Genomic DNA, 22,842 nt, shown 5'->3' with positions numbered 1-22,842 from the left:
AATCTGGTGGCCAGGAGGTCATGGAGAGTTAGATGATTATAACTGTCACTGGGTACCCATGTAAAGGATGGGGGGCTTGGGATAGGATAGGGGTTCAAATCATTATTCTACCACTTCTTAGTGTAAGCGAGAAAAGTTATTTGATCAATTTGCTTTTTTTGGTCTCTATTTTCTCATTTTTAATTTGGGGGCATAATTTAATTTTCATTTTCTTATTTCTCAATTTGGTCTCTAATTTTCTCATTTTAAAAAATGGGGACGTAATTTCAACCTCTCAGGGTTATTGTAAGGATACAGTGGTATAGAGGGTGCTGTGCTGAGTTGCATCATATGGGCTGAATGTCAATCTCTTTAGAATCAAGCAATTAAATATCTACCATTTCTATGAAGTGTTGAGGAACAACTCTAAATCCCTCCATCATCCAAGAACTATACTGTGTTGTCTCTGCTTTTTGAAAGTTATTCATTTCTATCAAGTATAACAAAATATTTCACTTATTATTTCCACTTAATGTATGATCCAGTTTACTCAAAACAAAGGAAGGAACCCTGATTCTCATAATACCACACCCCCTGTAAATATCTGCCTCATTTCATCCTAATTTCATATAATATTGGCATTAAGTCAGGCCACACACGGGGTTGCCTGATGTTTGTATGTTGACTTTCCAGCACAGTGGTTCTGACTTTTGCTGAGTCACAGGGTTCTCTGAGAATCTGGTGAAAGCTACCATCTTTCACAGCAAAAACAAATTCTCAACTGTGCCTAATTTTGCACATAATTTCAGATCACCTAAGACCCTCCATTCATTGATAGAACTTAAGAATCATTGCCTAATGGTAGTTATGAGTGCCATTTCTCCTTTAATCTCTGATAGTATTTATGGATTACTAGCATAAAACAATAATCTTGTGTCATTTTGTCTTCCTGAACTACTTTAATTTAGGGTTTTTTTTTCCTCACTGTGACTAAGAATAAAGGCATTTAGAATAAGCCTTCCAGGATTTATTTTATAACCCTTGGCTCAGAATTCAATTGGTAACTGATCTGTGCTTACAACCACATTGACACTGAACAGGCCATTGTTCTTAAGACCTACTGAAGTCAGCCAAGCCCTGAGCACATATAAATCTCCATAGTTTCCATTTTACTACTGGATATCTAACTACAAAGCAGAGGCTAAAAATAGATCAAGCCTAGTGTTTTCATACATTGCATAGAATTGCATTTCTAAATCTAGGGGTTTTAATCAACACTTTTCATAATCCAAAGAGAGATGTTTTATTTAGCAGGCAAACGATATTCCATTTTGAGAGAGCAAAAACACAACCTAAAGGAATTCTGAAGATTTTGAAATGTTCAAAGAATATTATCGGCACCTGTTAGCTCTAGGTCTAAAAAAAGAAAAACTAAAATAACCCCAGGATTAGATTGACTTTCTTTTCCTTTACATTGCATTAGACAAAGGAAAAAATATTGGCATTTTCTTCCCTCTCTTGTTTCTAGGTCAACATTTCTGCAACATGTTTCTACCAAGAAGTTTGAGTTCCTCAAACATTAAGCCATTAATGAATAGCTACCAACTTACCTACCTGCATAAATATAGACATTGAAGGAAAGAACATGATGGGAAGCTGAGTATAGAAAAATGATTACAGTTCCATTTCCTGTAAAAACCTTACTATCTGAGGCTTTTTAAAGCTGAAATGGCTAAGTCTTCAAAAGATAACACAGAGCACATGTTTTCTGAACAAAATTTAAAGATACTCAAAGGTTTAATTACTAATGTTTAATATAATATATCCCATTATAAATAAATATGAGTATTACACATGTGGTTAAAAGATTTTGTTTAAAATTAAAGTAATTTGGGGCACCTGGGTGGCTTAGTCATTAAGTGTCTGCCTTTGGCTCAGGTCATGATCACAGTATCCTGGGATCGAGTCCCGCATTGGGCTCTCTGCTCATGGGAAGCCTGCTTCTCCCTCTTCTGCTCTCCCTGCTTGTATTCCCTCTCTCACCGTCTCTTTCTGTGTCAAATAAACAAATAAAATCTTTTTAAAAATAATTAAATTAAATTAATTTAACATAAAATTTAGCAATAGAGTTGAAGAAGTAAAAATCTCTTTAAAATACAAATGCATAAAACGCTTTAGATTCTTTAGCCCTGGTGAAATGAAGGAAGTACACAAGCAGTTACATTAACATCTTCTATAGACTCAGCACAGACAGTTCATGAAAATGGATATTTAAAATGTAATCCTCCTCTATTAAAAGACAGCTGCTTTCCTAAACAGGGTTCTTAATGTTCTATGGAACATTCTTCAGAACAAAATGATGCTGTCACGTACACATGGTGTTAATTCCTCCCAACTTTCCTTTGGAAGGCAGTTCATTTAAAGCAAGTGCTAAAAGAAATTAATTCACCTTACTGACAATATTTCCATATTTACAGCCAAGACCAAGTCCTGGTGAATATCCCATGAAAGCGAGATTGCAAAATGATCCTGCTCCATTTTAAATGGAATTTCATAACGTGGCCTTCAGACATTCCAGGCAAACCCCAGCAGACCCTGGTTCTGTTACTGAACAGAGCACAAGCTCCCAGGAGGTCCCTGTCAGTACCCAAGAAACCACAGCCATAGATCAGGTGCTGCTTAAACGCAACACAGATTCAGGAATTTCTGCCTTCAGAAACTACCCTCATTTCTATTCATACCAACCACTGCATTATTCCCTCAATAACTTCTTTAACTTCCAGAAAGAAACCCTTTTCTAGTTGTCCTAACAGATATTTTGTGGGCTTAAATTTTGTAAGACTTAAAATTATATTATGTTGATAACTAAGAAAATACAATCTATGCCAGATGCTTTGGAGAGGCAGAATGGAGGCAGCAGGTGGTTATTTACTGTATATCCCAGAAATGTTTACATTTTCAAGTTCAGCAATTCCTTCTGCGGACTATGGATAGATTTTTAATAAAATCACGTGAACCTTGCAAGCGTTTTTTAATTGCCATGAAACATTTCATTATGGATACCAAGAAAATAAAAACTGGCTTGGGCTGAGAAAGTAAGCATCTGCCCAGCATTCATCAGGCTGGAACAACAGACAGAGAAGTCAATGGCAAAGTTCATAGGAAACGTTTCTCCCAGGGACGCTGCTGCTAAAAAGGATTGTGATAACCTTCTTTAAGAGACTACAGACTCACTGAGAAACTTTCTTCTCTAATATCAAAGACAATCAGAAAGTTTGCTGTTTGAAATTTTATCAGCAAGAATGAGACATTGCCTGGATGACTCCAGTTGCTGCTGACACAAAGCAGCCGCCTCAGTTCCCAACCCAGGGGCTGAGCTCCACATTAAGGGCTTCTGGATAGAACAGTCCTCATTTATCTCAATTTCACTGTTTCCAATAGAAACAGGACCCTGGGTTTGCTTTGCAGACCAGACGTGCATGTAAACTCCTAATATAGTAACTCTCTCTTTTCCTCTGCTGTGTGGTCTCCCTCATTGCAATGGGTTGATACATCTACTTTTATCAGAATACAGGTTTGTTCCTGGTATCCTTAGGCTGACTGAGATGGGGTCTGGTTGTGTAAAATGCTATAGCTAAAGAAAATATCTGCTGGGGCGCCTGGGTGGTTCAGTGGGTTAAAGCCTCTGCCTTCAGCTTTGGTCATGGTCCCGGGGTCCTGGGATTGAGCCCTGCATCGGGCTGTCTGCTCAACGGGGAGCCTGCTCCCCCTCTCTCTCTGCCTGCCTCTCTGCCTACTTGTGATCTCCCTCTGTCAAGTAAATAAATAAAATCTTTAAAAAAAAAAAGAAAGAAAGAAAGAAAGAAAAGAAAATATCTGCTGCCTGCCTGAACAGTGGCTCGGAATTCTAATATTGGCTCTCGGGTACCAAAAAAGGAGAACACATCTCTGCTATAGTTTGGGTGCCTGTGACCTGTGAATTTTAAATTCTATACTGGCTTCCCATCTAAGTAGAAACATTCTGAGGGCCAGGAAACCCGCTGTGAGCGTTGAAATGATATTTTCTGGCTCTGCTGCTACTGAATGTTGAAATCAATCTGTGGCAAAACTTCCCTGCTTCTAGCAATATCACAGTTGGCAATGAAAGCCAGACATGCCAGTGTGATTTGAAGTTCTCTGTGAAACTTAAAAGGTAAAGTGAAACAGGTACACATAAGTCCCAGGTCTCCCAAATACATGGCCTCTGATTTATTTTTCTTAAGATTTTATTTATTTATTTGAGAGCGAGAATAAGAGAGAGGGAGCGAGGGGAGAAGCAGAGGAAGAGGGACAAGGAGACTGCTTGACCAAGAGTCAGGTGCTTAACAACCGAGCTACTCAGGTCCCCCACTCCACACCTGATTTAAATGTAGGGCTGCCTGACCAAAAAGAAAAGAAAACATGGTGTAGGAGGGCTTTTCGGAGTGTGGCTTTGAGCTAAGGTTGGGAGGCTGCTTTTGACATACCCATGGGAGTAGCCATAATCATAGGCTGAGGCTGTCTTCCGACTGGCTGCGAATGCATGGGTGGATTCAGCGGCCCGGGAGGCCTGCTGCAGGTAGGAGGCAGTGGACGCCTGGCTGAAGGCCTCGGATTCCTGGCGGTGCGCGGCAGAGGAGCGGCTGCTGTAGGCCGTCGAGCCGTGGGTGTAGATGGCAGAACTTTTCTTCTCCTCCTGGTACTGGCTCATGGTGCTGTGAAGGTCCCTGTTACGGTAGCTGCTGTCATAGTGCTGGTGGAGCCTCTGATAAAAGGGCAGAGACATGGTGTGCCCTGGAGGGAACCAGGTGACCTACAAGAAAGCAGCAACTTTTGAGTGAACTACTAAGAAACAAGGTATCTGAATCAATATGTAAAAATAAATATTCTAATCTTTTCCAAAGAGCAAATGGAAAGGATGTGAAGGTTAGCTTAACTGGTTACTTAACAAACTTTCTACTTCATAGCCCACATAAGCCCCTCCCACCACTGAGCCACCTTCTTGTGTGGGTTTGGTTTTTTGGATTTTGTTTTGATGTCTAGGAGGTCTTTACAAAGTTTCCCTACCCTAGCTATTGTGTTTTTCCTCAGACCTTTCATAATGTGTATTTCAATTTTTCTGGCATTTCATCTTGATAGGGACTTCATCTGGGAAAATATGTAATGATGGAGAGTCTGTGTACAGTCAATGTGGTTTTCATTCAAGAAATAATTACTGAGCACTGACTATGAGCCTGGTACCATTCCAGCACAAGAAATACAGAAATGAACGAAACAAACAAAATCCCTGCTCTGATAACCTTAGATAGAACCTTTTATTCTATTGCAGGTGATGGCCAATAGAGAAAATAAGTAAAATGTAAGGTATAACAGAATGGGCTAAATGCAACAGAGAAAAATAAAGCAGGAAAGGGAGGGGGGATGCAATTTTAAACTGCCTCATCAGGGATGGCTTCTGAGCATCAAAGTGACATCTGGAAAAAAAAAAAAAAAGTGACATCTGAGCATGAGAATATCAGAAGAGTGCCCGTGATGGAAGACCATTGTAGACACTAGGGTGTGTGCATGCATGTTGTACTCCAGGCAGTGAAGTTCAATTAGGCAGTGAAGCTGCAAGGAGTGAGCAGGGTGCAGGGTGGATGTATAGGAGATGTTAGGGGTGAGGGAATGGTGTAGGGTCTGATGAGCAACTGTAATGATTTTGTCTTTCACTGCGAAAGGGCTGAAAAACCATCAGAAGGTTCCAAGCTGAAACTTACTCTTCCTTATGTATAAAGGATAGACTGTTGAGGGAAAAGAATGAAAGCCAGGAGACCAATTAGAAGGCTGTTATGGGGGCACCTGGCTGGCTCAGTCGGCGGAGTTTGCAACTCCTGATCTCAGGGTTGTGGGTTTGTGTCCATGAAACAAAGAGGGGTGAGAGATGGTCCTGAGGATTTTCTCCTGAGTAACTGGAAGATCGAAGTTGCTGTTAACTGAGATGGGCAGGAGTGTAAAAAGCAGAGTTAGGGATGAAAGAATGGGAGATGGGTTTGAGATATTCTATAGTTGAGATACCTGCTAGACATCCAAGTGGGATGATAAGTTGGATTCATGACTTTGGAGCTCAGGGTAAAGGTCCAGGATGGACATATACATTCAACAGTCACAAATATATAGATGGTACATAAAGCCAAAAAACAGATGAGAAGTCCTAGGACTGAACGCTGGAGTCTGCTTATATGGTTGACCCTTAAACAATGTAGGGGCTAGAGGTGCCAACCCCACCCCAACCCTCACAGTCAAAAATCCACATATAACTTTGATTTCCACCCAAATATCACTACCAATTGCCAACTGTTGAATAGAAGCCTTACTAATAAAATAGACAGTGGATTAACACATATTTTACACCTTATATATACTTTATACTGTATTATTACAAGGTACGCTAGAGAAAAGAAAATATTAATAAGTCAAAAAGAAAATACGTTTACAGTACTGCACTATATTTATTTTTTAAAATTGCGTCTAAGTGGGCCCATACAGTGAGAAAAGAAAATATTAATAAATCAAAAAGAAAATATATTCACAGTACTGTACTATATTTATAAAAAGAAAATAGTGTGTAAGCGGACCCATGCATTTCAAACCCATGTTGTTCAAGAGCCAAGTATTATCCTATAATGAACTCTCTCAAATCTCACAAACACTTCAAAAGTATATAACATCAAAACAAACTATTTGATCCCTTAAAGAATATGAGGACTTCTAGGCTTCTTACATGAAGAAGTACGAAAGTCAGTCCTACTGTAGCCATTTGTATTGTGAACTTGAGCTAATAGTTAATTGACAGCCAAGGTAAAGTTTGCTTAGCACAGGAAGGGGAGGCTTCACATTGTATGAGCTTCTTGAATACTGTGTCCACTGACAGAAGTCCATCAGCCACATTGCTAACTTACCTGGATGCAGTAATAGTTTTATGAAAGCCCCTCCCCCAATTTTTAATGCTTCTGTGGGTGTTCTGAAATGTTATTTTTAACATTTAAATTACATTTAAACATTAAAGTAAATAAACATAAATTACATTTTAAAATTTAAATATTAAATTTTACAAGCAAAATTGTCTGTGAGATAATCAGTTTTTCCAAATCTCTTTTTTTATTATTTTGATTATTTTAAATATTTTAAACTTGTCATGTTTTTTGTCAAGTTTAAATCTACTTTTTATTTAAACTCTTTTAAAAGCCAGTATGTATTCCCTAGAGAAGAAAATCCAGCAAACTGCACTCCAGAAATATTTATCTTGGGGCTCATGGAAGATATCAGTCTACATGGCATTTCCCAAGAGGAAAAAAATAGCTACTAGCAAGCAACTTTGCTTCAACCCTTAAATAGATTGCTTCTTCTATTCTAAAACATACAGAATAATTACCATATGTAATGAATAATTATTAGATAAATTTTGATAAAACAAAAGGATTAGACTATACTAATACAGAAGTATGCTAAGCAGTTATAAAGATAATAGGTAAGTTTCTTTAATGATACAGAGTATATCATAACATGGCAAATATTATTTAAAGGACATCCAAATAAATCATGAATGACCTTCCTATGCATTATGTTATAAACTAAGCTCATATATGCTAACATGACTTGAAATGCTGTCATTTTCACAAAATAAAATCTTTAAATATCTTTCCCCAATGCTACTTCCTACTCTCTTTATTTCTATATTCTCCCCCAAATATTTATTTTTCATAGTATTTCATATTGCAGACACATCCATAATGTATTACAAGGGCCTGGCTTTAAGCCATCAGAGATAGTTGTCACTACTCTGACCTCTGGAATGAAGGTACAGCTACCTTCTTCATTCTTCATCAAGTAAGTGAAGATTATCCCCAACACATGACAGTTAGAGTATGTTAGGAAGAAAGATGTTTTGGTTGTCTTCTGTTCCTTTAAGACCCGCATTTCCTTTCTGAACACAATTTGGGAATTTTGGAAGAAATACAAATTCCATGATTGTAATCCGATATGATACTTTTGTATAGGCATTAGAGGTCAAAAGCTGACTAAAGTCATTCACAGAAAATGTTAACTTTAGGTCATTCTGTGGGGATCTATGTTGCCACTGAAATATTATTTAACTACTTCCAAGTTAGAAATATCATAATGCACTCTCACACTTATCCACATGGCATTGTCAGAACAAAATCACTGAATTAGAAACTCGGGACTTCAGAGTTAATTTACCTCCTTTTGGTCTGATTTATAATCAGAGACTATTGTAGGCATATGGAAGATAGAAAACACATTATATCCTGCCACCTCATCCATTCCAGATTTCAACCAAACAACTGAACTATAACTTGGAAAGAGTACTTGGACTCACACTTACAGTTCCATGATCCCCTTATGGTTCCAGGAATAGTAGCTTAACTTAAAAAGAACAGTGTGGATGTGAGAGGAGAGCTGTGCCAGTGAAAACTGGCACCCTGCTGCTTTTGTCTTCCTTCCCAGGGGCTCCCCTTCGCTATTTCTCTGCTCTTCCGACCTGTCTCTGAGAAAACCACTGAACTCACAAGATAGAAAGCAACCACACGCATGCAATGCTGTTAAGCACATCAAATATCAAGTGCATTCTTCTGCCTCAGAGTCACACTTACCCCTGCTCAAAGGAGTGGCGGTGGTGGAAATGCTCTGATGTGGCTGCAGAGCTGGATGGGAGAATGAAAAACCCACAGCAGCTGAATCCCAAAAAAAAAAAAAAAAAAAAAAAAAGTGAAGAGGCAGGGCTAAAGACAGGACTCGGGGGACCAGTTCAAAAATAATGCATGTGGTCAGGCAGTAGAATGTCAGAGCCACATAGCCAGCCTTTTATGGCCAAGGAGGCAGACAAATATAGCAGCAAATGGGGAGGGGAGTCCTAACGAGAGGAAGAAAGAGGCACTCGCAGGTAGCTGCCTGCCTCAGTAATGTAATTACATTAATGCCAGTCAATGGGTCTGCCCTGATTAAACCGAATGTAGGATTTTTATTTGGCTGTAGGAGCTAGTTTTAATCTCTTTATCACTATTTACAAGTGTAATGGAAAAAGTAATTTGTGGTTGAGAACTAAAAATAGGTGTAGTAATCTGACTCCCAAAATGGACTTCATGGAATTTTAATGCCAAGATATGGTTCTGGGTGTGCTGTTCATAACACATGTACAGTACATTTAAAAGACACAAGGTGAAAAAAGAACTTGAGGCTAACTAAAAGAAAACAAGCTAAAAAATGGGTTACACGTGGTGGTGATTTTGGTCCGACAATACAGTCACTGTTTCTCTATTATCAGGAAAGTTTTCAAAGTCACAGCTTGTAGCTTGAGTATTTGAATCCCTTTATTCATTAATTAAAGCCCTTGAGAAGCAACGTGTTTTATCTTTCCTAAGGTCGGAGTAGGATCAGTATGTCTAACAGGAGATTCTCTTTCTTTGCTTTTCAGACTATGTAACAAATTAACGGGTGGTATAACCTGGTGGTCAGAGCCTGCATTTTGGAGGCCAACCAGAGCTAGATTCCTGGCCATGGATGGCACTTAGTTGCCATGCAACCTCAAGCAATTTATTTCTCCTTCTTAAGCTTCATTTTCCTTCTCTACAAAATAATATCCAAAGTATGGGAATGCTGTGGAGATTAAATGCAATAATGCACTTAACCCAGTGACTGCCCCATAATACTCTGTGAACATCAACTATTATTACAGAAATAATTTGAAAACTCATTGCTCAGTTTATACATATTGAGTTGGTTGGTTATGTGCTGACATAATATTACAGCAATATTACCTCAACTGAATACAGATCACTTGTATCTATCAAAATACTGAACACACCCAATATCACAGTCTACTTTATAACTACAGTTAACTACAGTCAACTTGATAACTACAGTTAACACAGAGACACTGTGATGAGCACTTCATACACACCTTTATATGTACTTTATACATACTTTATACGTACCTCACTTAATTCTCATGGTGCCCTGCAAGCCAGGTATTATTAGCTTCATTAAACAGCCAAAGAAATCAAGGCTTCAAAAGGCAAAGTCATTTGCCAAAGATCACACAGCTAGTAAATGACAAGTGCAATTCATTCAGTCCATATTTGGACACTGAATCCCATGCACTTTTTTTGGTGATACCTCATTTACAAGAACCTAAAAATTTTGAAATGGCCTTTAAGCACAACTGAAGTGTCCATTCATAACAAACAGCAGCTTTTGAGCTATGCAAACTGTGCAAAAGAATATACTCCACTTAGTTTGATGCTGTTTCCTGGTAATATTCAACTTAGCATTTCTTCACCTACATACACCTTCTGTGAGTGTGGATATGGACGTTTTAGCTATTTGGAATCCATATGAGCGTTTTCGAAGCTTCTTGTTCCCCAAGCATCCATTTGTTCTCTAAACATCTAATATAGAATGGTAGTGCTTAAGAGTTTTATCCACCACGCATTGTAATGGTTCCCACTGAGCTGTGTCTACATAGGACATGGTAAGTTGTTTCAAATCTTCTCAAAGCAGGAGAGAAGAAAAATAAACAAAAATAAGTGATATAAATCATAATACCAGCTAATATTTAATGACTACTTGCTATATGTCAGAAATTAATCCTAACTGTTTTATAGTACCTTATTTGAACAACTACACATAAAAACATTTTATGGATTATGAAGTCGAGATTTAGAGAGGCTGATATTCTTAATATCACACAACTGTATGTGACAGAAGATTTAAATGTGACAGAGGATTTAAACTCAGTTTTGTTCAACTCAGGACATAGTCCCCTATATATCATACTATATTGCCTTTCAACAATTTAAGTGTGTGTCTGTGTGTGTATATAGAGAGACTATGTGCCAATGTCCATTAGAAGTAAGAACTGTTACTAAAGAATTTCAGTTTTGCTTCCTGTTTAAAAGACAATTATTAGATCAATAAAATATTTACTGAACTTTTGATCCATGTTAAGAATACAACACTAGAGAAGTGCACACACACTTGTGGAAAAACTAAAATAGTATCATTCATTCACTGACACTCAGGATCCCAGTGAAAGTCAAACAGTTCATTTCAAACAAATATGTAATAAGATTTGACAAAAAAGCATAAGCTAGACCCAGCTTAGTAAACTAAGTGATCTTTCTGCTATAGCATGATCTGGATTCAGCCTTTTCTAACAACATAGTTATCTAAAATACAGCTCTGCAGATCACACACCTACGGTGGTATACTGCATAATTAAACTAAAATTAAAAAAGAAGAATTTAGCTGGATTCATAAAAATCAATTATTGTGATTCAATCATGATTCCCTTATAGATGAACAATCATTGTGTCAATTACTCTGATTTAATCATAATGCCCTTACAGATGTGTGATTATGCTGAAAACTTAATGGAATGCTAACCAACTATTAATTTCAAATTTCCCAGGAAACCATCTAACAGAAAATACTTTTAAAAAGCATTTAACGTATAATGTATAACACCCAGTGCTCCATGCAATATGTTCCCTCTTTAATACCCATCACCTTATACATGAACAATGAATTTTGAAACACTCATGATGTACAATATGGTGACTAACATAACATAATAAAAAAAACCTAAAAACAAATAAATAAGCAAAAAAGCATTTAACTGTAAAATCTGGAAATTAAATACTTGCTTTCAGAATCATATTTTTTTTAAGTAATTTTCAAGTAGATACAGGGGCGCCTGGATGGCTCAGTCAGTTAAGCATCCGACTCTTGGTTTCAGCTCAGGTCATGATCTCAAGGTCACAAGATCGAGCCCCACATCAGGCTCCACACTCAGTATGGAGTCTGCTTGAGATTCTCTCCTTTTCCTTCTCCCTCTCATTGCTTATGCACTCTCTCTCTCTCTCTAAAATAAAGAAATAAAATATTTTTTAAAAACAAAGTAGATACATTCTCTCTTCAAATTAACTTTAACAGCATTAATATTCTTGGGGGTGCCTGGCTGGCTCAGGCAGAGAGCATGAGATTCTTAATCTTGGGGTTATAAGTTTGAGAACTACATTGGGTGTAGACAATACTAAAAAAATTTTTTTTAATTTAAAACAAATAAATAGAGTATTAACATTTTTACAAATGTGAAGTGCTGAGTTTCACTAACAGTAGTATATCCTAAAAGCCAAAACAAATATATAAATTATATTAGCCACTTAGTAATTTTCCTTTTATAGCAGAAGAGGAAATAGTAGCAAATCATTAGTCTATGTATGAGGGAACAAAGAAATCTTCTTTAGAAATGCAATGCAAATGAAACAAAAACTAAATTCCAACTGAAATCAAGAGATTTTTTTAAAGCTGCTGGTAGTAGTTAACAATTACAAAACATGCACCAATATATGGAAAAAGAGCATGTATTGAAAACCTACTATATCAGGCACTATGCCATGCCTCAGGGTCCAGGAGTGACTAACTCATGTCCCTAAAGTAGACACTGTGTAGTTGGGTAGACAAGGTGGGTGGTTACTTAAAAATAATCACGGCATCATGACATAAGGTGTTATTTGCTACTTTACCCTCCACGGTTCTCCAGCTCTACTCCTTGCCACTTCCCTTCTTGCCTTGTGAAATTCCAAAAACAGGTAATTGCTTGTGCCTCCATAAACTCCAGGTATCTACTGCATCAGTTCCCTCATACCTGCTGTTTTCTCTGCTCTCCCTGTCCCTGTCCAGCACATGTACATTTCTTCACTTCCTTAACTCTCACTCCTTTAAGCCTTCTTATCCTAAGGCCATCTCTTCTGGAAGACTTTCTTAATTCCACTAGGATAGGAAGTCTATAAAACTATATTTAATGCTTGTGTTTGCTTTTCTGTCTCTTGTACTGTGAATTACTAGAGGACAGGAGAGGAATCTTTTGTCTAAGTACTCCCAGTACCTAGCATAGCTCTTGGCACAAGACAGGCATGAATAAATAATTGTCAAATAAAGAAAAGTAGGAAATGTGGTACAGAAAAAATTCTCAGGACTAAAGAACTACTTAGAGGTGGAAGCACATAAAAGCAGAGTCATGGTGGCCAACTAACCATTGATTGGCTGAGGACAGGGGAATTGCTTGGGAGCTGGTGGATGAGTTCTAGGAGTGGCTAAGTCTCTAAGCCCAGAAGCCTACCTGTGCCTATCGTCCAGTCAAGGGAACTTTAGATTAGTATTAGAAAGCAAGACCCCAAAGCCCATTTATTTTCTTTCTTCCTTGGCTTCTTTCTTTCTTTCCTTCTTCCTTTTTTTTTTTTTTTTTTTTTTTTAAGAATTATTTATTTGAGAGAGAGAAAAAGAAAGGGTAGGGGACAGAGGGAGAGAATCTCAAGCAGACTCCCTGCCGAACACAGAGCCTGATGCAGGCTCAATCTCACAATGCATGAGATCATGACCCAAGCTGAAATCACAAGTTGGTTGCTTAACTGACTGAGGCACCCAGGCACCCCCCAAAGCCCATTTTCTAACATTATTTATATCCACCTAGTTTTCTGTCTGTCCACTCACAAATAGATGTCTAGAGTGATACTCAACCAATGTCAATAGTAACTCCCAAATAGTGTGGGTTTTTTCTTTTCTTTTTTTTATAATTAGTGTCAAGAACTGTGAACATATACAATGGGATATTATTCAGTATTAAAAAGGAATGAAATCCTGATACATGCTACAACATGGGTGAACCTTGAAAATGTTATGGTAAGTGAAATCAGACACAAAAGGACAAATACTGCATGAGGTACTTAGCGTAGTCAAATTTTACAGGGACAGAAAGTAGAATGGTGGTTACCAGGGGCTGGGGGGAGAGAGAATAGGGAGTTAATATTCAATGGGTAGAATTTCAATATGGGAAGATGAAAAAATTCTGAAGATCGATAGTGGTGATATTTGCACAACAATGTGAATAAACACAGAAAAATTAATAAAAGGAAACCTCATTTAGAATGGAGTCAGAAGGCCACAGGGGTTGGGGGGAGAGTTCTCATGCCACTCCAGCTGAGGTCAATTGCAGATCCCCCAGAAGAGATGCACCCTGCAAGCCATACTACTTAGCTTCTACTTTACTATTCCATCAGGAGGAAGGAAAGTTTTTCTCTTCCCCCTGCAACAACCCAGTCAATACGAAACTGTCATAACTCAGCCAATGAAAAGCCACTATACTTCAAATACCCAGTTCACGCCAATGAACTTTTTATTTTTTTTAAAGATTTTATTTATTTATTAGACAGAGAGAGATCACAAATAGGCAGAGAGGCAGGAAGAGAGAAAGGAGGAAGCAGGCTTCCCGCTAAGCAGAGAGCCCGATGTGGGGCTCAATCCCAGGACCCTGGGATCACGACCTGAGCCAAACGCAGAGGCCTTAACCCACTGAGCCATCCAGGCGCCCCTCCAGTGAACTTTTTAAAAAAGATTTTATTTATTTGACAGAGAGAAAGCAGAAGCAGAGGGAGAGGGAGAAGCAGACTCCCCACTGAGCAGAGAGCCCCATGCAGGACTAGACCCCAGGACCCTGGGATCATAACCTCAGCTGAAGGTAGATGCTTAACCTACTGAGCCACCCAGGTGCCCTCTAATGGACTTTTTGTTTATAACACCCCTCCCAACTCCTTTTTTCCCTCTATGAAAAAGCATTCTTCTCCTTTGTTCTCTGGACTTGCCCATGGTTTTGCCATAGCTTGCTTGCCCCTAATTAGAATTCTCTGCTATTCCTGAATAAAACCATTTTTGCTGGTAAAACAACTGGCAGTTTTATTTTTAAGGTTAAGATACCTAATACCATTGAACTGTATGCTTGAAAATGGTTAAGATCAGGCGCCTGGGTGGCTCAGTCGGTTGGGCGTCTGCCTTCAGCTCAGGTCATGATCCCAGAGTCCTGGTGTTGAGTCCCACATTAGGCTCCCTGGTCGGTGGGGAGTCTGCTTCTTCCTCTGACCCTCTCCCCTCTCAAGCTCTCTCTCTCATTCTCTCTCTCAAATAAATAAATAAAATATTTTTTAAAATGGTTAAGGTGGTAAATTTTATGTCGTGTATATTTTACCACAAACACAAAAAAGAATGAAGGGTCAGAGATTTTACCCTACTCAAAAGCTAACAAGGTAACGTGGATATTGACAAGACATGAAACTCCTGGGTCAGAGTCAGAGGACTTTATTACTCTCAGCCAAGGCAGAGGCCAGAGCATGAGTATGTTCTTCACTGGTTTACCAACTCCCAATTCCCACAGAGAAAAATGAAAAGGGCCGGTGAAACCTGCACAAACATAGGAACTTTGAGCTTACAGACCCAAATAGTATACAATAAGCATTAAGCATGTTTGCCCTTTGCTCCAGAGACAGACGTTTTCTTTATTATATTGGATAGTAAGCATGCCTGCCTTTTTTCCTGGGGGGAAGACACTCCTTCCATCTTCAAAGGCTATTCACTACACAAACTTCCCTGAAAACATGGTCTGGAACAAATGGAAGCTGAGGCTTGTTTGCAGGATGTACAGAAACACGACAGACCCATGGAGAACTGTCTCCCAACAATCAACAAAGATTATTTTTACAAAAACAATAACTTCTTCTTTTTTTTTAAGTGAGAACTAGGCAAAACAGTGATGGATGTGAATCTCCAGTTTCATTTTCTTTTTCTTTGTGACAGTTTTAGAGTAGTAGAATTTACACACCACAAAATTCATCCGTTTTAAGAGTAAGGTTCAATGAGCTTTAGTACATTTACATAGTTGGGCAACTATCACTAAAATCCAGTTTTAAAACACTTCCATCACTGGAAAAAGTTCCTTATGCCAGCTTGTAGTTAATCATTTAACTATATCCACAACATCCACAACCACTGACTGGCTTTCTGTCTCTATGGTTTTAGCCTTTCCTAGAAATTTCACACATATGGAATCATATAATATGTAGTCCGTTATGTCTGGGTTTTTCCATTTAGCTAGCTGTTTTTGAGATGCATCCATATTGTTGCAAGATTCAACAGCTTGTTTCTTTTTATTGTTGAGACATATTTCACTGAAAGATAAATATTTTGCTTATCCATTCACCAATTAATGGACTTTACATCGTGTCCAGTTTTGGGCTATAGTGAATAATGCTATCTTGAGTTTTTAAATATATTTGTTCTTATATAGTTAACCACATTTGGTCTCACAGATAACAAATTTCAGAATGCGGACCAAAAAGTATTGATATCTAATGCTTATATAATACTTAGTATTTTCCAGGTAGTATTATAAATGCTTTATATGTATTAACTTCTTTATTCCTCACAACACTTTATAAGGTAGATGCTATTATTATTATTATACCCTTTCACTAAACTGAGGTTCAGAGAAGTTCAGTAATTTGCTCAAGTACATGCAACTAAAGTGTCAGATACTGTGGTAATTATTTCACAATATATGTAATTCAAGTTACTGTGCTGTACATTTCTTTCTTTTCTTTTTTTTTTTAAGAATTTACTTATTTATTGGAGAAAGAGAGCAGAGTGAGAGAGAGAATACATGAGCTGGGGGGAGGGGCAGAGGAAGAAGGAGAAGCAGACTCCCTGCTGAGCCCCTGAGGGACTCGATTCCAGGACCCTGGGATCATGACCTGAACCAAAGGCAGGCATTTAACTGATTGAGTCACTCAGGGGGCCATTTTAAGTAGGCTCTACACCCAACATGGAGCCCAACACAGGGCTTGAACTTACAACACTAAGATCAAGACCTAAGCTGAGTTCAAGTGTCAGATGCTTAACCAATCCCAGGTGATCTATGCTGTATACTTTAAACTTCTACATTGCTGTATGTCAATTATATCTCAATAAAACTGGGGAAAAAGAGAGTGAAGATTCAAATTCAGATAACCCAGATCCAGAGTTCACACATTTAACCAGTATACAATACTTGCTCATACCTAAAACAATCCACTTGTGATACAATTCTGTAACTTCTTCAATTCTTTTTAATTAGGTAGATACCAGTTTTACAACTGAGGCAGGCATGTATCTTCAAGTACTAATTTGGTTATGTTCTTTGTTTCCTTCTCTCTTTCATATTCTGAGAGTCCCCTCACCTTTCTTCCCCAGTCCACACTGAAAACAGAAACAAAATGCAATAACAAAACAAACCTTCAGACATAGCAAATTTCAGGTACAAGCTGACTGAGCAAGCTTTTCCAAATTTTGCTCACTAGATAATATGGAGCCTAGAAAAGATGAGGCAAAAGCCATAGTAGCCACTTGTGTAGGAGAGCAAGGACCAATAGGAGGGATGCGGTGATCCTCAACCCAGAAGGAAAGTGACCTTTGGAAGAAAGAAAAGGGAGTAGAGAGAAAGACAAAGAATATATATCCTTAAAAATTGACACTTATCTTTGAAGGCATTAAGCTCAGCGAAATAAGGCAGTCACAAAGGACACGTGTTGAAGGCACCTGGGTGGCTCAGTTGGTTAAACATCCAACTCCTGGTTTCGGCTCAGGTCACAATCTCAGGGTCATGAGATGGAGCCCTGTGTCAGGCTCCCATTGGGTGTGAAGCCTACTTGAGATTCTCTTTCTCCCTCTGCCCCCTCCTCTCACGCACATGCACATACACGTGCTCTCTCTCTCAAAAGAAAAGAAAACAAAACAAACCCAAAGGACACATGTGTGATTCTATTTATAGAAGGTATTTAGGTCATATTCATAGAGGCAGAAAGTAGAATGGTAGTTGCCAGAGGCTGGGGCAGTGGAGTGGGGAAAATGGGGAGCTATTGTTTAATGGGTAGAGTTTCAATTGAGGAAGATGAAAAATTCTGGAGATGGATGGTGGTGATGACTGTACAACAATGTTAATATACTTAATGCCACTGAACTGTGTGACTTAAAAATGGTTAAGATGGTAAATTATGTATATGTATGTATATGTATATGTATAAATTATGTATATGTCACAATTTTAAAACATAATTTCTGATTCACTGTTGTTCAGCATGGACAGCCCACAGTTCAGCAGTACTGGACATCAATAACCCCACTCCCCATAACAGAGATGGGTACTCAGGGAACTTGGCCACCTTGGGCAGGAGGTAGAGCATGAAGGGAGAACCATGACCCTCTCCTCCCAAGGAAGAACTCGACAGTTCAGCTGGAACTCTCTTGGTGAGGATAGCAATAGATACACCACTATCACACCTGGTTCATACTATATGTACATACTATGTTCTACCTTGTCCACAGATAGCCAATAACAATTAATGAATGCACTGTACTTTTGCACAATCATTTGTTACCTAGTCTCTAAATATTGGACACATGGGTATTTCCAGTTATTCATCAAGACCAGAAGTCAGGGGTGCTTGGTGGCTCAATTGGTTAAGTGTCCGCCTTTGGCTCAGGTCATGATCTCCAGGTCCTAAGACTGAGCCCTGCACTGGCCTCCCCACTCAGTGGGGAGTCTGCTTGTCCCTCTCCCTCTGCCCCTGCCCCTCTGCTCATGCTCTCTCTCTCTCTTACATAAACAAAATCTAAAAAAGAAAAAGAAAAAGAAAAAAAAAGACTAGAAGTAAAGGTTAGGAATTAGGAACAAACATCTCTATTTTCACCCTAGCTCTTTTATTACATCTATGTGTGTTCCTTTCAGGGTCCTTTTTAACCTCCCTGGCTCTGTTTTTTTCACAGTTTCCCTAATGTGTAGGACTGGAAGAGTGGTTCTCCTTCCTTGCTGCACATTAGAATAGCTAAGGAGTTTCTAAACTGCACTCAAGCTCAGGCCATATATCAGGACAATTACCTCAAAATCTCTGGGCATGGGACATGAGTATTTCTAAAAGCTCCTAAATGACTCTAATGTGCAGCCCAAAGGAAAAATAATCTCTTATGTCTCTTTCCATTCTAAAAAGATGAAAGTGTTTGAATTAAAAAGAGAGCTATAGATATTTTGCACAAATACAGGTTTTTGTTTTCAATTACCTCCTTGGGAAATACTTTCCCAAAAAGGAACTATGAATTAAAGGGTACATTTTATGACATTGCTATTTGGAATAATGAGGCTGATCTACAATGTCATCTACCAAATATGAATATACTCTTTCTTCATTGCCACAGCAATATTGCAATGTATAGTTTTAATTTATTAGCAAGTTTAACAGATGTGAAATATATCTATCTCAGAGCTATTTTTAAGTTCACTAAAAAGTTGTAAAATCGACATTTTTTTCAATGTCAGCTAACTATTTGGTTTTTGTCTATGTGTGAGCTCTTTTGACCTTTGCCATGGAGATGATTATTTTTCTTGAGAGCATTATCAATCTGTTAATATAATATAATAATATAATATAATATAATATAATATAATATAATATAATAATTTCAGACCTAGAAGTAACTGATGAATATCCTGGCCAGCAACTTGCTGTGTATGGCCTGGTCCAAAATGGTGAGCCAAGTCAATCACATTCCTCTCTTAAGAATTTGAATTCGGAAATGTTGAGTGTCGATGCATTTAACAGAAGGAGCAAAAGTGAAAAAGGCTGAACAAAGAGCTGGCTTGTGTATACTAGAGTCAGAGGAGCTATAAATTGAAATGATGAGGGACTAGAAACTAGGGCTAGCAGAGAAAGATAGTTGGTAAAGAAAAAACTAAGTAGATGTGCTTAAAGAAGTAGAGACCTAACCCGAGAACAATAATTTGGCCCATGAAAGGAAAACCAGAGTCAAATACCTGAAGCTACCTGTTTCCAGCATTTCTCCAGCTTAGATGCAGTTCATGTATATCCCTAACATAGGCATCCTTTTTCTTGAGCTGACTGGCCTGTGTCTCTTCTTGCTATCAAACAAGTCAAAATAAAACACCCTTTTTATTAAATTTTTGAAATACTCTGGATATTAAGCTTTTATCTGTCATATTTATGATAAAACATTTCCATTTCAATTCTTTCCTTGCTTTCATTACATTTTGACTTTTATAAAAGTGGAACCATCAATCTTATAATCAGTAATACTTTCACTGGTCAAAAACTTTTATTTGCCCAAATTATAGTGACAGGGAGCAGAAAGTGACTGCCTGAATGTGGAGTAAGGTAAGAAGTGGGAGGAGTCAGGAATGAGGCTTTACAAATGGGCATGAAGAAACTTTGGGGGTGATGGATATGTTCAAGAGCTTGAGTGTGGTGAAGATTTCACAAGCGTACACATGTCAAAACTAATGATATTTATACATTTTGAATATGTGTGGTTTACTATATACCAATAATACTTTAAATTCTTTTTTTAAGTAGACTCCATGCCCAGTGGGGAGCCCCGTTTTAACTTAGGTTGCACTGCACACACATGACATGACTGGCACTGTACAAGGTCATGGAAATAAAAACAGAAGGTGGCACCCTTGGGAAGTATATGTACCTTCCTATCACCTTCCTCTTTCACCTTCCTGAAGCAAGAAATTATCTTGGAAAAGCCCCTTCAAATTTAACTTCTGGTTTTTTGGTCTTTCAGGGATTATTGGGTAGTGCTGTCAGACCAGTGAGCTAATGCCTTATGGAATCAGCACTCCACAGGATGATGCAAAAGGAGGTATTCAGTATTAAATATTGACAGTCTATATAAAACAGAATCTACGCAAAACAGAATCTATGCAAAAGGAGGTTATTCGGTGTTAAATGTTGACAATCTATACAAAACAGAAACTTCTTTCTCCAGGAGAAAGAAGAACTCAGAATCAAAAGTTGTAATATACTTACAGGTGGCTGGCAAAACAGATACTGCCCCAAGGCACTGATTTCAGTGAATTAACTCTTGCTGGAAAGTGTGCAAGAGACCATAGAGTTTCTTTTCCTGGGAAAAACAAAAAAATAAGTCAACATTTCAGGCAAATATCCCCACTCCAAATTATTAATATGATCGTTTTTATAATTTTTAAAAATTTTATTTATTTATTTGACAGAGAGATAGAGAGAGAGCACAAGTAGGCAGAGTGGCAGGCAGAGGGAGAGGAAGAAGCAGGCTTTCCGCCGAGCAGGAAGCCCAATGCAGGGCTCGATCCCAGACACAGGGATCATGACCCAAGCTGAAGGCAGCCACTCAACTGACTGAGCCACCCCAGCACCACCATTTTTATCAATAATTAGCATGTTTTACCGATCAATACAGCATAGAGGCTGAAAGCTCAGGACACACATTAGATTCCTGCTTCTTCTCTTCCCCTTGGGCAGGTTACTAATCTCTCTAAGCTTCAAGTTCCTCATCTGCAAAACAGAGGTGACAGTCATCATCTTTCACGGCAACGACTGAAAGGTAATGTTAAGAAGATACTTCAAGTGCCTGATTTATCGGAAGTACCCAATAAATAATCCATTAATTGATTATTATTGTGAAAAGTTACACTGAAAAACTTCTACTTACCAAGTGTAAAACTAATAGAGGGTATGTTTTTCAAGCTAGTTGGAAAGCAAGCAAACACACATGAAAAAGCAGAGAACAATCCAAAGTGATTTAATGTTTTTCAGTGTAATAGGATGTTAAATATGAAGATCCTGTCATCCCAGAATTTTGGAAGATGTCCCAAAGGCTGCAAACATTAGTTGTCAGAATATCTATTCAGGATATGCTACACAATTATGAAATCGATTTTGCGACCCCTTAAGATGATGTTCCGCCTCAGGAATTAGAAGAGAAGAGGAGACCAATCTCTAGACCTGAAAGATTCTAGAGAGACCAGCATACCGAATTCTTTGTAGAGAGCTGTCAGTGTTCTGTGCACGGATTCCACACATACATGGTGTGAGGAGCAGGTGGAGCTTCTCAGCACTTTGAAGGGATCAGTGACCCTCCTGCAGCATGTATTGTTGCTGGACGAAGTATGCTGCTCGACTAACTGTTGTTTCTGCTGCAGGCAGTCTCTTCTCTGTTTCCAGGTTTGTACTGTTCTCTTTTTACTCTTGATGTTCTAAAGTTTCACTGGGACATGACTTGGTACAGATCTATTTTTTCTGTTCGTATGTGGAGTGTACTTTCAACCTGAATAAAGATTATAAAGATTTTTTACTCTCTTTCAATTCTGGAAAACTCTCAATCATTATCTCTTTTAAGATCATTTTCCATCATTTTTATCTTGCTCTGGATTTCCTATTAAATATACAATGGACTATCTCAGTACATCCTCCATAACTTTTGACAGCTCTTTTATATTTTTACTTTTTTGTCTCTTTGTGCTACATTTTGGTGAAAGCCTCAGTACCATCTTCTAACCCACTACCTCAAAATGTCCAAAACTATAATGGTCATTTCCTAACATCACCATAACTACCTTCCAAGTTATTTCTTCCTCATGTTCCTTATCTCAGGGACTGGCATTACCATCTGTCAGAAATCCTGATTCCTGCTTCTCTGAGGCCTACCTTCTATTAATAATCCTCTATACTATTATCAGAGCGATTTTTAAAAAATACAAATCTGATCATATTAATCCCATAAGTAAGGCAGATCAGTGGTATCCCACTAACCTTCAGAAACATGGCTTAGAGGTCATTCAGGACATGGTCTCTGCTTACCTCTTAGGCCTCATATTTTTGCCATTTTCCCTTCACATTCTACCTTCCAATTCTTCATTCATTCAATATGTATTTTTTAATGGTTTTTTAAGATTTTTTTTTTATTTATTCATTTGAGAGACACACAGAGACAGAGACAGAGAGAGCACAAGCAGTGGGGAGGCAGAGGGGGAGTGAGAAGTAGACTCCTCGCTGAGCTGGGAGCCCGACATGGGGCTGGATCCCAGGACCTGAAGATCATGACCTGAGCCAAAGGCAGATGCTCAACCATCTGAGCCACTCAGGC

General features: G+C 38.3%; 1 protein-coding gene across 1 annotated transcript in view; it reads right to left on the bottom strand.

Annotated features, from left to right (window-relative positions):
* The window catches only part of LOC111142541 (myomesin 1), a 153,958-nt gene that overhangs the window by 123,224 nt on the left and 7,892 nt on the right, over positions 1-22,842 (bottom strand). The window contains exons 2-5 of the mRNA XM_022495800.1: positions 21,730-22,023; positions 21,145-21,251; positions 20,748-20,841; positions 4,485-4,810 (exon numbers count right to left, since the gene is read on the bottom strand). Coding sequence (XP_022351508.1) covers positions 4,485-4,783 — 299 coding nt within the window. The 5' untranslated portion in view covers positions 4,784-4,810; positions 20,748-20,841; positions 21,145-21,251; positions 21,730-22,023. The remainder of the gene's footprint in view (positions 1-4,484; positions 4,811-20,747; positions 20,842-21,144; positions 21,252-21,729; positions 22,024-22,842) is intronic.

The sequence above is a fragment of the Enhydra lutris genome, unplaced genomic scaffold (genome assembly GCF_002288905.1).
Source record: "Enhydra lutris kenyoni isolate GAN:26980312 unplaced genomic scaffold, ASM228890v2 scaffoldscaffold8, whole genome shotgun sequence".
In the NCBI taxonomy this organism is placed as follows: domain Eukaryota; kingdom Metazoa; phylum Chordata; class Mammalia; order Carnivora; family Mustelidae; genus Enhydra; species Enhydra lutris.
Note: the sequence above shows the minus strand (reverse complement) of the source record. Positions and strands in the feature narration are given on the sequence as shown.